The sequence below is a fragment of the Spermophilus citellus genome, assembly GCF_964194105.1.
Source record: "Spermophilus citellus genome assembly, chromosome: 16".
Taxonomy (NCBI): Eukaryota; Metazoa; Chordata; class Mammalia; order Rodentia; family Sciuridae; genus Spermophilus; species Spermophilus citellus.
In genome coordinates this window covers 66,185,139-66,199,818 of record NC_138196.1, presented here as the reverse complement: position 1 = coordinate 66,199,818, position 14,680 = coordinate 66,185,139, and the positions used below count along the sequence as shown (strand labels likewise).

At 38.4% G+C, this 14,680-nt stretch overlaps 1 protein-coding gene across 2 annotated transcripts in view; it reads left to right on the top strand.

Annotated features, from left to right (window-relative positions):
- Positions 1 to 8,614: 8,614 nt before the first annotated feature.
- The window catches only part of PALLD (palladin, cytoskeletal associated protein), a gene marked incomplete at its 5' end in the record, with an annotated part of 362,920 nt that continues 356,854 nt past the window's right edge, over positions 8,615 to 14,680 (top strand). Inside the window, one exon of one of the 2 annotated variants that reach the window (XM_081269806.1) lies at positions 8,615 to 9,591. In XM_081269806.1, the coding sequence (XP_081125932.1) occupies positions 8,687 to 9,591 (905 nt within the window). The remainder of the gene's footprint in view (positions 9,592 to 14,680) is intronic. The other variant, XM_081269807.1, reaches the window with a different exon arrangement.

Below are 14,680 nucleotides of genomic sequence, written 5' to 3'. Positions count from 1 at the left end.
CTTCAGTGTCTGCCCATAGGCCAGTTACTATAGACAAGGCATTCAGGCCTACTTTTTCCCAAGAGAGAGGCTTGTGAGGATAGACTATCTTTCTAGATACTCCCCTGTTTCTTTCTGAACAACATACCAACAAGTGTATTTGAATATAACCAAGGATTGGATTGCCCTCTAGTACTGAAAGAGTGACAACACATCGACAGAACACTCCTGGGTCATATGAACCTAGGTGCTATCCAGTGCTGAAATAGGGAAAGTTTTCACCATAAAGAAATGATAAATGTATGAGGAAATAAACATGTTTAACCTGATTTAAATGCCACACAATGTTTACACATATGGAACATTAATAAGCGCCATTTTTATGTTTTATGCATTGTTTAAAAAGTAAATTTTTAAAAATGCAGGTTAAAGAGCAGAACCAAAGAGAACATGTCCATGAAAAATACTGCAGAGGGGCTTGAGTGGCTGGGAATGAGGAGAGAGGATGAAACATTTAGCATCTCATGCCTTCGCTTGTATGACTCCCTCTCCTCCCAAATCCCATCCAGGGTTTGAACCGTGTTGCAAACACCAGATATTTCTTGGTTTCTGACATTTGCCATGATCCAGACACTGTGGTAAGCATTAACCATATAGTCACAGCTCTGCTTTGATGATGTTCACAGCCCAGTGAACAAAGGTTCTCTAAGCAAGTATTTTTAATTTAGTAAGATGAATGCAATGACAAAATACTATGAAAAGTATCATGCCCAGAATAGGAGCAAATTATATTGACTAGAAAATCCTAGACAGCACCAAAAAGAAGTAGAATTTAAGAAAGTTTTCAAGTATGAATTGGAGTTTGAAAAACAGAAAAAGAAGGGAAGGATATTTTAGCAAAAGGAAAAGCATGTGAAAAGTCATGAGGACATGAAAGAACATGGAATGTTCCTGGAATCCAGAGTAGGCCAGCAAGGGCTGACCAGTGCTTGTGTTCAATGAAGGTAAATGGGACAGATGAACCATCAGAATGGATGGTTCACAGGCATTTTTACCCTGTGTATCATGTTTTGGAACTTCTTGTATGGGCCAATGGGTATCAGTGGAAAGAAAAGGAGTGACATGACCAAATTTGTGAATATAATCTCTCTTGCCATTTGTGATGCCTCAACTGCAATTTGTCTGAAGTATTTTAATAGCAATTATCATCTTCCTCCTTGTGGTGATTCTTCCCTTTTGACTGATCCCCTTCTACTGGACTGTAAAAATCATTGAAGGCAAGAAATTATGCCTATCTCATCTTGTGCTTCTTGGAGCTTCCCTTGCACAAATAAAGAGTTGATCCATCGATTTCCTGTTCACATTACCATGCTAGGGAAGTGGAAGAAGGGATTGTGACTATAATAATGGACAGGACTAGAGAAGAGCCATTTCTTCCGTGGGGAAGAATCTAGAACTACACGAATTGGAGGGAATTAGAGAACAGTCATTATTTATGGATATTAGGGGAGGGGATAATTATACTGAACCATTCATGATGGAGATGATGAACTAAATAAGAAAAAAAGACAGAAAAGGGCGATTCAAATTCCTTGAAAGAAAAGAGTAAAGGTTAGAAGGCAGGAAAGATAAAAAGTTATAGAAAACCCCTTTATTCCTCAAAATTTCAAAATCTTCCAATGCTCCTTACTAAAGTAGAAGCACCACCCTTTGCAGCACTCACCGCACTTCCTCCCTACTCATTAAAAGCATTATAAATGTGTCTCTTTATTCTACTTCATTTTTGACATCTGTCACAACAGCATTGAATTACCAAGTGCACTGTTCGACATAAAAACATGAAATCTCAGGGAAATCATGGAGATGTCTGCAGTTGTATTTCATTCCTTTTGATTATGACCTTTTAATTTGGGGGTGTTGACTGACACGGAAATCTCTGAAGCCTAATTTTCCAGTGAACTTGGGCCACCTGGAAACCTCTCTGATCCATCCACCCTGGAGGATCATTTTCCCTAGACCATGTGCGTGTCGCAGATGGGATCTGAACCAGATATGCCAAAAAGCCTATGATTTTCTTTTTCACTGTGCAAGCAGTTTTTAAGCTACACCTAATCCCGACAACTGGATCCTGTCAGATGGCGCCTCTTTAAACCAAAATTTAAGTTAATAAGCAGGTGAGATAACATGCCTCCAGCAAACACTCCCTGTTTAAAAGTAAGAATTGAACATTTTTCCATCACTCAACGTTTGCTTTAAGCTTCCTCATATAGAGGTGTTCGTAACACCTTAAAATCTAGCATATTAAGTTGAATCTCTACTAAAATACAATTCAATTAATATTGAAACTTTCATTTTAGATCCTCAGTTTCATTAGATTAATTACTTAGGATACTTGGATGTGAAAAAAAATAACGTAATGGTATTAAAGTTCATGGTTAAGCTCATGTGCTTTGGAGCACTGCCTGGACTTGGATCTCAGCTCTCCAACTCAGATGTTCTGCCTCAGTTTCCTTCTTTCTGAATTGGTATCCGTTATGAGGATTTTAAATGAAATAGTCTGCATAATAGCTCTTGGCACAATACCTACCTCCTGCTAAGCAGTGCATGGTTAGACAATGTAATTACCAAGATCATTGTCACCATTATTAGTTTTTATGTATTTTATATGAATTTATTAGGTAGCTAATGTTCTACAGAAGGGACCTGCATTTTTTTTCTGTAAAAGTCCAGATAAATATTTTAGGCTTTGTGGGCCATAAAGTCTCTGGTACAACTTCTCAAATCTGACTTTGGTCCACAAAAATGGTCAATCACAAGGTCATTTTCTACCTCTAGTCAGGAGGATAGATCTTAAGTATTCTCACCAAAGAGAAGAAAAAAGAAAATGTAACTATTTGAGGTTACAAAAATGCTAATTAGTGGAATTGTGATGATAATTTCACAATGCATATGCTTATCAAATATTAAACTGTATTCCTTAAACATAGATTATTCTAATGGTAAATATACCTTAAATCCATTTTATCCCGGATGTAGAACTCCTATAAAAATTTAAATGGAGGGGGTGGGGGCTAGGGAAGAATAGAGGTACTTTGGGTTAGACAGAAGGGAGTTAAGCAAGGGGAGGGGATGGGGGGTACAAATGATAGTAGAATGAATCAGACATTATTACCCTATGTGCATATATGATTACACGATTAGTGTGATTCTAGATGTAGAATACAACTAGAAGAGTGAGAAGTTGTGCTCCATTTATATATGGTGTGTCAAAATGTGTTCTACTGTCACATATAACTAATTAGAACATGATAACTAATTAGAAGTAATGGTGGAATGTGATGCACATCATTATCCAAAGTACATGTATGAAGACACAAATTTGTGTGAATATACTTTGTATACAACCAGAGATATGAAAAATTTGTGCTCTATATGTGTAATATGAATTGTAATGCATTCTGATGTCATATATAAAGAAAAAAAGAAAAAAATAGTATATGAGGTCAGAAGATGCAGCAGGATCATGGATGCATTCATCTAGATAGCAGAACAAGATCCGTGACCTCTTTGTGGTCAAGCTACTTGTCAAATCCTTTCACATCTGTGCTCATGGTGGGAATCTATCAATAAAATAGTTGAAGAAAAACAAAAAAAAATTTAAATGTAGTATGTAATATAATTTTGTACTATGTAATTTTACAATTCTAATAAGAATATAATTATTTTATTAATGTAATTAATTAATATAATAATTACTATAAGCTCAAGATGATGACATCCAGCCTATTTCAGTGCACCTGTCAATTTCACTGAAATATTTGCAAAGTTGAAAACTTATATTTTATTTAACATTTTAAATTTTAAAAAGAAATAAATTTTACCGTTTAAAACTGAAGTCAGAAATCAGGAAGCTCTACCTCTAAAATATTTGATTCAGATATTTCCCCATCTGAACACATCCCTTTGGATTTCTCACTTAGCTGTTCTCACCACATCTGTCCTTTGCTTCCACTGGGGCTTTAGTCCCGTAACTTCTCTAGGTTCCCACTCCTACCTAAGAATTCCAGTCCAGCATAGTATTCAGAGCCTGCCTCTCCCTGCCAATATTCTCAGCACCGTTACCCACTTCCCCTCTGTCTTTCCACCTGTCAAAACCTGGATCATCTACCTGCACACCTTCACCCGGACAGCTGAGCTCGCTGGTGAGAACTGCACAATCACACACATTAATGACACCATGAGTACACGACATCTAACTTCAACTAAGTCCTCACCTCTGCCCATACATCCTCTTCAGAGAGCTTTCTCCCTTTCCCTACAAGAAGTACTTCAATTGTCTCCTGTCCTCAAAATTTGACAAAAGCAAAGCCGTTTCAAGACAAGAGCGCTCCCTTCTTTCAAAAATAAATTTTATCTGGACATCATTGTCTCTCTCTCTCTCTCTCTCTCTCTCTCTCTCTCTCACACACACACACACACACACACACACACACACACACACACTCACACACACTCTTAATTACTTCTCTTCTTTGACAATGGAAGAACAGCCAACCCTAGCCCAGGTCTGGGGTGGGAGTTGGACTACAAGTCGTCTCTGATTTTTCTTTTTTTGTACCAGGGATTGAACCCCAGTGAGACGCTTACCTCCCCACTTTTTTACTTGTATTTTCAGCTTTTATCTCTTTAATTCCATCAGCACTAAGCACCTTCCTGTGCCCCCATCCTGAAAAAAAAAGTAAAGAACTTGGCTAGATTCCACCCTTTTGCTCTACTACTCCCTTATGTCTCTCCTTTCTTCAGACCTCAGCACAGTCAACTGGACTTGCAGTCTGCACTGTCTTTTCACAGCAGTCTGCTTTATATCTCTGAGGCACACACCAAAACTGCTGTTGCCAGTGGTGCTGAGTGTTCCCAGTTGCTAGAGTCAAAGGGACACTCCCTCCTCCATGAGACATTTTCTTTGCCAATTTCCATGACACCCACTCTCCTGGTTTTCCTCCAGAGCTCTGGACGATTCTTTTCCTTACTCCCTGTTTCTCCCTCGACAGCCTCATCCATCCCTGTGGTTTAAGAAGCCACCCACAGGCCAGTAACTCCCAGCCCAGCTCTGCGCTCCGTCTCCTGTACTCTGGAGCAGTCTCTCACATTGCCTCCTGGAAATCAACACCAGAGCTCCCTCAAATGCAAAAGGCGCAAATCAAAATTAAGCTTTTTCTTTTTTTCTCCTTAAAACCTGTTCCTCCTCTTTCAGCATGTGAGGTAATAGCACAGTTCATCTTCTTGTTAAGTCAGAAACCTATAATCCTGTCTCTGTATCATCTCTGCGTTCAGTCAATTGCCAAGTATCATTCTGTCAGACTTATTTCCCCCATAAAACTCTGCCTGATGCTCAACCTTCTGTCCCTTCCAGGGGCTCTCACAGCAAACCCTTTCTCTCCCATCACAACGTTTGTCACATGGAATCATAGGCATGTATGACTTAATGGTATCCCTTATAGGCTAAGTTCCATGAGGGCAAAAACTTGGTCCTTTTCAGAGTTTCTGTCCCCATCCCTAGCATATTACTGGGCATGTAACATATATTCATAATACATTTTAAATGGGTAATTTTTCTGTACAGTGTACATCTATCTCAGTTGATGTTGCCAGTTAGTCATGTAAAGAATCAATGATTCTGTTCGAATGGTCCACTTGAATTTTCAGCTCAGCTTACTTTAGGCATGGTGGACACAAAACGCTAGCCAATCTCTTTCATCACTGAGCTCAATACAAAAACTGAAATTTTCTCGGGCCAAAACAAACAAAAAAGAACAGTGACTTCTCTTCCAAACAATAAATTCTGCAAGAAATGAAAATACAGTTGGCTTTGCCTTCAGTATACAAACATGCATTCAGCCCAAGGGTCTCTCCCTTCCCGTTTTCATGTCTTTTGGGGGTTCATGTTGCGGAATCCTGCTTCTCCTCACGTGTTATAAGCACTGATTCTGATCCTTGGCTTCTACTAGTGTTATCCACCATGTCTTCTGACTGAGCTTAGAAACTCTGTATTGAAAGCCCAAACGTATTTCTCAGGACCAGTCTATAAATGACTTCAAAATAGACAAAATAATACTGAATTGTCCTTGAAATACTAGATGGGCTGTGGTTCATCTTCCAGGGTCATCTGACTCTGTAGGGTCTGTGCCTTTCATTGTTCTTAACTAGGCAATTTGACAACTGTATAAATCGTAGATATCCAATAACAGTACAAATCATACGTGTTCACAGGTATACAAATTATTTTTTCCTAGTATAAATGACTCTAAACATTACATTTTATTGCTTAGTAGATATTAACCAGTTACAAAATTTCTAGCAAATCCATTCCTCGTTGCCTACTTTTATGTCTGTTCTTCAGAGCCTTCTTTGAAATTTTGGTTGTAGCTTCTTAACTGGTTTCATCATTAGTTAATTAAGTAAAATCTTGAATGCTTATTTATCTTATACTTGTTTACATACTTGTTTATGTTTTTCATGATTTTCCTTTTCAAAATTATACTTTAACTGCCTGTTTCTCATGAACAAAACATATTCAAGTATTCAAGATGTACTGAATACAACCTTTCTCCAAAAATGAACTATATTTGAATAATCAAAGAGCAGTTAGAATGGTTCCATCCTGGAGCACAGGCAAGACAAAGAATAAGAGTAATGTTTGAGTTAATAAAGGGGGATGAGAGGGACAAGATCTTCCCAATGGATTCATAGAATTTCCTTGAAGAACTGTGGGACATACGGTTTGGTGGGTAGAGTAGGACTAGCATGTGGAGAATTTGGAATTCAGAAAGACATCTAGACCACAGTCCAAAACTCAACTAAAGAAGATACAGTAGGTTAATACTGAGCCTTAGGGTGTTTTATCAAATGAATTCTGTTGAATTAACAGTCTGTGAGTCACAGTGTCCTATGTGGTGGGTAAATTCTGGAGACAGATTTCTGGAACTCTCCTCAACTCCTGCAGAATATCCTTTGAGATCAGAGACTTCTACATGAGAAGCCACTTCTAAAGGAGCAGCTCAAGTCAGAGCCCTCTTAAGACACAACTTCTGGGGAATATCCTACTGGGTTCACTCACGATGACTGACACACCTTATAAAGTCAAGCTCCTCATGTCCTCAGAGTTCCCTTTAGTGACTTCTGGACTCAGTCGTGAGGGGAAGATCATTTGAGATTTTCTAGATCTTTCTCCCCATTAGCCTATGAACAATATATATATATGTATGTATGTATGTATATATATATATATATATATATATATATATACACACACACATATATATATATAAACAGCACTTACACTAACAAGACAGTCACTGCCTCACAATATTTAATTCAAAATAACAGTAGAATTTAAATTGATGCCCAATTATTTTACAGATAATTAAACAACTTTTATTTAGTTCTGATGATATTCCCATATCAATATTCTATGCAAAGCACATAGTTCTTTCACATGTCCTTCAAAATTAGATTAGGCTCTCATGGCTCTGGGATCCTTCCACTTTAGGGGGAGGCCCTATCAAAGAGGCCCCTATTATACTTTATACTATTCTGTATAATGTGTTCAATGTTCTACTCATCTCACATTACCACCCCACATAACTTTTAACTCTTAGAACATAAGGACTATGTCATCATTCTAGATGAAGAGACAGCAAATCTCAACCCCTGGGTAAAAACCATTCTACTGCCTGTTTTTGTACAGCCTGAAAACCAAGAATGTCTTTTGCATTTTGCAAATTGTTGTAAAATAAATCAAAAAGAAGTCTATTCTTGTTTACTTTTAAGAATAATATAAAATTCAAATATCAGTGTCCATAAAGAAAGTTTCATTGGCACATAGTCATTGCTGATTTCATGCCACCATAGCAAGTAGAGTAATTATAACAGAGACTGGATAGCCATAAAGCAAAAAAATATACTTACTGTCTGGCCTTAAGAGAAAGTTTACAAGCCCCTGGTGCAGAACAAAGCTGTCCCTCCAGCACCTGAAACTTTCTAAGTGATTATTAATGTCTCCTGGAGTCATGATAAATGAGTGACTAGGAAAGAGCATGACTGGACAGACAGGAGTAAAGAATGGGACATAAAGTATGAAATATTTCACTGAAATCCAAAAGCAAATGAAAATTGGAATCATTAGAATATATTTTGTGTTTCAGAGTCAGATGTGCAGTCTTACTAAAAATATCAACATGCATAACATGCAAAACATCAACCTTGCATAACATTAATGATATGAGAGCTTTAACGGGGTAGGCGGGTGTGAAGGGGGCTCTATGAGAAATACAGAATGCCCTGCCATGCAGATAGATCCATGGCAGGTATCATTCTCTTGGATTATTCAATAGAGTCAGTGAAACACTTGATACTCAGTCATAGAGCATATGTTAAATTAAAATCATAAATTATAAATACGGGTATGCGTGATCTTCCTTCCAACTCATGGAATTGAGAAAGCTGATATATCCGTTCATTTTGTCGTTTCAATTTGTAGATTAGTAGCATTATGGAAAAAAATAAATAGAAAAACAAGTACTAACAAGTACTGAACACTTCGTACTAAGGATAATCCTGTTGTCTTTCAGAACACAGGAAGAAAACAGGTTCCCTGTGCCTCTGGCCTCCCTCTTGGACACAAAGGGTGTATGAAGGCTGCTCCAATATGTCAGAGACTTCCTCCCACGACTCTTTCTATGATTCCTTATCAGACATGCAGGAAGAAAGCAAGAATGCTGACTTCTCCCCGGGGCTATCTGCTTTTCTCAGCCAGGAAGAGATTAACAAGAGCCTTGACCTGGCCCGGAGAGCCATAGCGGACTCTGAGACAGAAGATTTCGACTCAGAAAAGGAGATCTCGAGAATTTTCAACACCTCTCCTGTAAACCTCTGTGAAAATCCTCCCCACAAGGAGACCAAATCGGGGGAGCAGATCTCCTCGGGAAAAGCCCAAGAGAACAGATCAACACCCATCCAGCCCCTGGCAGAAGAACGAACTGAGACTGTCACCTCACCTGCTTGCAGGAGGAAGCCCACCATGTCACCCCTGCTTGCCAGCCCCAGCTATATCCGGAGCCTAAGAAAGGCTGAGAAGCGAGGTGCGAAGGCCCCCAGCACAACTGCAAAGCCCAAACCTGCACATCAAAGCAAGGCTGGGCCCCAGAGCCAGCTGTGCGACAAGGCAGCTAACTTCATAGAAGAGCTGACATCCATATTTAGAGAAGCGGCAAAGCCAAAGAACAGAAGCCCCAACGGGGAGTCCTCCTCGCCAGACAGTGGGTACCTGTCTCCTAAAAATCAGCCATCGGCGCTGATGAGCGCCTCAGCCAGCCAGAGCCCCACCGAAGACCAACAGGAGGTGGTCAAGTTCCCGGAGGCCAGCCACAGCCACCAGGCAGACCAGGACCTGGACCTGCCGTCCAGCACCATCTCTCACCCACAGCCCCAAAAGGCACTCCCCTTCCCCACTGCACCCCGGTTCATCCAAAAGCTGAGGAGCCAAGAAGTGGCAGAAGGAAGTAGAGTTTATTTGGAATGCAGAGTCACTGGAAACCCAACTCCTCGAGTCAGGTAAGAAGTTTTTATTATGAAAATCAAATGATTTTATTGATGTTGGGGTTTCCTTTAATGTGGGAAGAGGAGAGACTTCCTGAGTGGTTAGCCCTTTGGTCACAGAGGTAGAGTTTTATTAAGTATCTGCAAGGCAAAGAGTCCCAAATTGCAGATACTAATAGGACTAGGTGCCCCTGGCAGGAGATTTCTGTTGTCACAGGCCATTTGAGTCCTTGACTCAGGGAAATGGTAAAGGACTCATACATGATAAAAAGAACACAAACAGGTTGCTCTATCGGATTCTGGAATTAGTAGCAGCCAGGGAAAATTTTAGTGTGAAACTGACTTATCCCAAGTGTCATGAAGAGTATGTATATTTGAAAATGAGTCACTGAAGATGACCAAAAGTGTAGCTAAAGTTAGCAATGGACCGGAGGTACAGAGATAAAAGGCAAAAGTGTGCAGAGGTCAACCATGAGATGAGCTCCAAAGAGATAATGCAGACCAAGGCCTGGAGGAAGTCAGCACATACTTGGAAAAGATAGGCACTGGAGCACCACGGGTCAGTTCTTCATGCACAGGCTCTGGCTACTGAAGCATGGGTGCCACAAAAGGTAGAATGACATGGGTGTACCCTGGTCACTTTCATCTCACACCACCATACCCATTGCAATTTATATAAATCCCACCTCTTTAATTGCAGAGTTTATACCTTCTCCTGTGCAAAATGTCAAAGAGCAGAGCCCTGGAGTCATATGACAAGGCTTCTGGTTATGATTACTTATACCAGCAAAGTCACTTTAGTCAAGTTGCTTTAGTTCTCTGTGACTCAGTTTCTTCATCTGCAAAGAGGCCATTCCAATAGTTATGACCTCATTCTATTTTATGGTGGTTGAATTAAAAATCATGTGAAAAAGAGTGCCATATACCTAGCAACTGCTATATTAGTGTTACCTGTTATCTTGTTATTTCTCATTTCTGATTTTCACATGTCAAAATGCAAGCAGCATTTCAAGTCAGGATTATGGCATGCAAATAAACATTCATTCATTTAGTTTGCAAGTGTTGCTTTTATTAATGATGAATGCCTTACCTAAATTATGTATCTATAAAAAAAGCAAATTCAAAAGAATGTACTTTGAAAAAATACTAAAGTAGACATCACTGGCTAAAAATTGAAATGATGGTATTTCCTTATTCTCTGTATATCATGAATCACAAACTTTATACCTTTCACCCTATGTCTGCTAATCTGCACTTTCCTAGTGTGAGTTTCTTAGTTTTACAATTCATTGCTCCTAAGCATGAAGTAAGCCTCACAATTAGTGGTTGAAAACTTGTATAATGGGAGGCAGGCAATTCGTTTTTCCCCAACCAATTTGTTCAACCTTGTCAGTTTTTATAGTCATTTTTGCTCTATTTCTTTTAGAAACTAACAGCAGAGGGCAGTAAAAAACTTGTTAATCTATTCATTTAATTAGCTATGTTATTCTAAATTCTGTATATGTTTTCCATAAGAATTTATTGTTCTTATCATTTTGCCTCTGATAAAAATAAAATTGAGTATTTCTTCCAGATTCTATTAAGGTTTTTAAAAACCTCCCAATCTTGAAAAAAATAATTATTAATTAGAAATATACTCACATGTCACTCAAAACAGTTTCACAAGTTTTCATACTACATATGGTTCCATCTATATTTACTTGCAAAACAGCCACTTCCAAAAGTGTTACCATGTCAAAAAATGACAAAAAGCAATTCATTTATCACCAAAGTATGACTTCAAGTGAGCAGACCATAATTTCTGTGTTAAAGTTTACTTTCATCATTTGGTAATTCTAGGAGCCATCAAAATCATGCTTCGGTCTGTTTTCTCAGGGCAGTGGAGTGCTAATTTACTTAATAGCTATAGTATTATTAATTAGTTTTCTCTGTTTCCCAGCATACCAAAGTCAATGGCTAATATTTATTAGACATTGCAAACTGTGCCCTTCTAGAATCACTAAGTCTTTGATAAAATGTTCCATTATTTAAAGTAAGCTGTCTTTTTTGTATCCTTTAGAGTTAGTTTTGGATTGGGTTGGTTTAGTTTGGTTTGGTTTGGTTCGGAGAGAGAGTATACATGCACATTGAATTTTCTTTTTGGATTAATTTATTTTATTGGTGCATAATAATTATTCAGAATAATGAGATTCATTATGCCATATTCATACGTGTATATAACATAATTTAATCCCTCTCATTCATCAGGACCTTCTCTTTCCCTCCCCACTGAGATTTCCTAACTTCTCTTGCAAAGATTCTTGGTCATCTCTGTTGTTTATTTGTACATACAGCAAATAACTAAGGACATTGAAGTCTTTTGACCACATGAGACATGTAACAGTCTTAAGAGAAAAATCTTCTTTGAAGGAAATTTTGTATAAGGAAGAAAACTTATAAAGAGGTCCTACACTGGGCCATTAGAATCTGGCTCAGGCTCTAGACATTAGAAAGACCTGTTGGACAAGCAGGTCACCTCCTAAAATCCCAGGAGCAGTTGACAGAGTTGTGGAGAGGCAAGGGTATGTCAGGGGAATCTGGAATGAGCAATAAGCAGGGTCCCAATAGATTCTGGTTGGTAAATGTAGAGACATTCAGTGTTGTGCAGTCTGCAAGTGAAGAGCTCAGGAGTTGGGAGATGGGCCAGTGGAAAAGTTCAGTGTTACTCTAAAGGAATACACCCCAGACGATTGTGGCAGAGGGTGCCAGGATCCAGATGCAGGGGTTGAAGCATTGGAAGAAATAACTCTTCAGGAGTTCAGGCAAGTGAAAGCCAGGACTATAGCTTCAGAAGGACACAAGAAAAGGACAGGAAATAGAGACTGAGTTCTGATGAGATGAGGCAAGATTTTAGTGACTAAATTTGTGCTGGACCCAGAATAGGAAAGCAGACTGCTAACTGACATAGTTGGTTACTAAGCTGCTACCCAGAAAGCCTTACATTAGGCCAAAATAGAGACTCTTTGGCCCAGAATCCAGGGCATAACCAAGCTAATAAGTATAGATAGGAGGAAGAGAAAACGTAGCGAGAAGCCAGGCCAGACATTTCAAGGAATTTCTACCTTATATACAGCCACCCACTCTTCCATATCATGCAAATACTAGTCATAACCACAAGCAGGACAGAAAAAGAGTTTTCTTTATTCATTCTTGAATATCCAACAGAATCTCAACAAAAGAGAGAAGAGCTGGTGGATAATAATTGAAGTTATATGCATTTAGGTTATATTCAAATGATATGAAAATTATTTGTTAACAATTTGAATTATCACTGCAATGTTAATATGAATTGTCAACTTGATTAGATTGAGAGATGCCTAAGAGTCTTCTGAGTGTCTCAATGAGGGTTTTCTAGAAATGATTGGCATGGGGGACAGCAAACTGAAGTGGAGACCCACCCTAAGTGTGGGTAGCACAGTCCAATAAGCTAGAGGCTTAGATGGAACAAAAATTGGAAGAACAAGGAAGCAGAAGCAGACACAAGCTCAGTTCTTCTTGAACAGGTTTGTGATTGCTACTGGAATTGCCCAAGGACATCAGACTCCAGCTCTTTGCCTTTTTCAAAGCAGACTCTGACCAGTGACTCTCCAGAGAGTTTCCAGGCCTTCAGTCCTGGACTGGGGGAGCCTTGTTGATCCCTCTTGTTCTGAGGCTCCAGTTTCTGGGACTGAGCAGCTACTGGTTCCTCCAGCTCTCCAGCCTACATACAGCCATTGTGGACTATCCAGCTTCTAGTTTTATAGGCCAATCTAATAAATACCCTTCTTATAATTATATATATCTATATCTATATAGATAGATATTTATGTATATCTAGATAGATAGATAGATAGATAGATAGATAGATAGATAGATAGATGATAGATAGATAGATAGATCTCCCATTGGTTTTGTTCTTCTGGAGAACCCGGACTAATACAATCACATTAAACAAAAACAGGTCAGAATTCATCTATTCATCCACGTGTGTCCTAATACTCCATATTCCTCACACACTACTTCAGAACAGCATAAAGACCCTGATGTCAGCCCTCTCCCCTGAGCTCTCTATGCTCAACTTTTGTGAGTTGATAAAAATATTCATGAAAATGTTTAGTTCAAAATTGAGTATTATAAAAAGGAGGTCTATGTTTTCAGTTTAAGTTTTAAAAAATATTTAAAATATATTATTATTTAAGGGGTTCAATGTCTTAAACCACTTATATCTAAGACAACTGACATGGAAAACTATTTTAAAAAATGTGCCAAGTAACATGTAAATAATTAACCAGTCGTGGAGCCTGGAATATAACTCAGGTCTTCTGATTCCGGATCCTGCTCTTCCAAGGCCAATGAGAAGACTGAGCTGCCGTCACTGCTGGCCTGGTCATTGTGTCTGCCTTGCTGAGAACCTCCAGAAGGGGAAATGAGTGGAGCTGTGAAAGCCCCTATGAAACTCTTGTAGGCATGGAATTCATATTCTAAATATTTTCAATGAAAATAGTAGCATGAGGATTTCTAGAAATTTTTTCATATGAAAAAATAAAAAGCATTGCCCTTCATGGTTATTTTTGGTCAATCAACATAAGCCAAAAAAAATTTAAAAAACTTTAAAAAATGGAGCACATACTCTTCACCAAATATCTATAAACAAAACAAAGCATTCCCAGTAATGAACAATGGTAGATCCAAATGTATCCTCACCTTCAGATTGTATTGTAAAGCAAATGTATGCATATGCAAAAGAAAAAACATAAAACACTTTTAAACACCCACCTACTGCAGTAAAAGAAAAATCCAGCATAGTCCAAGCATATGCTTTAATATACTAAATACTGTTACTCATAACTTATTATAAGATGCCTATGAGGTCATCATTATTAGCCTTATAAAGTTTTATTTAATATATGTAATTAAAATTAATTAAATTCTTTTCTTTCTATAATCAAAACCTTGCCCCTCCAGTGCTTCCAATTAGTTTACATTAGCAAGACTTTGATCATCATCAAATGCCAAAACAACAGGATTATCCAGATCAAATCTATGCAACACTGTCTGTAGAAATTTCCATTTTCTCAAAGACAAA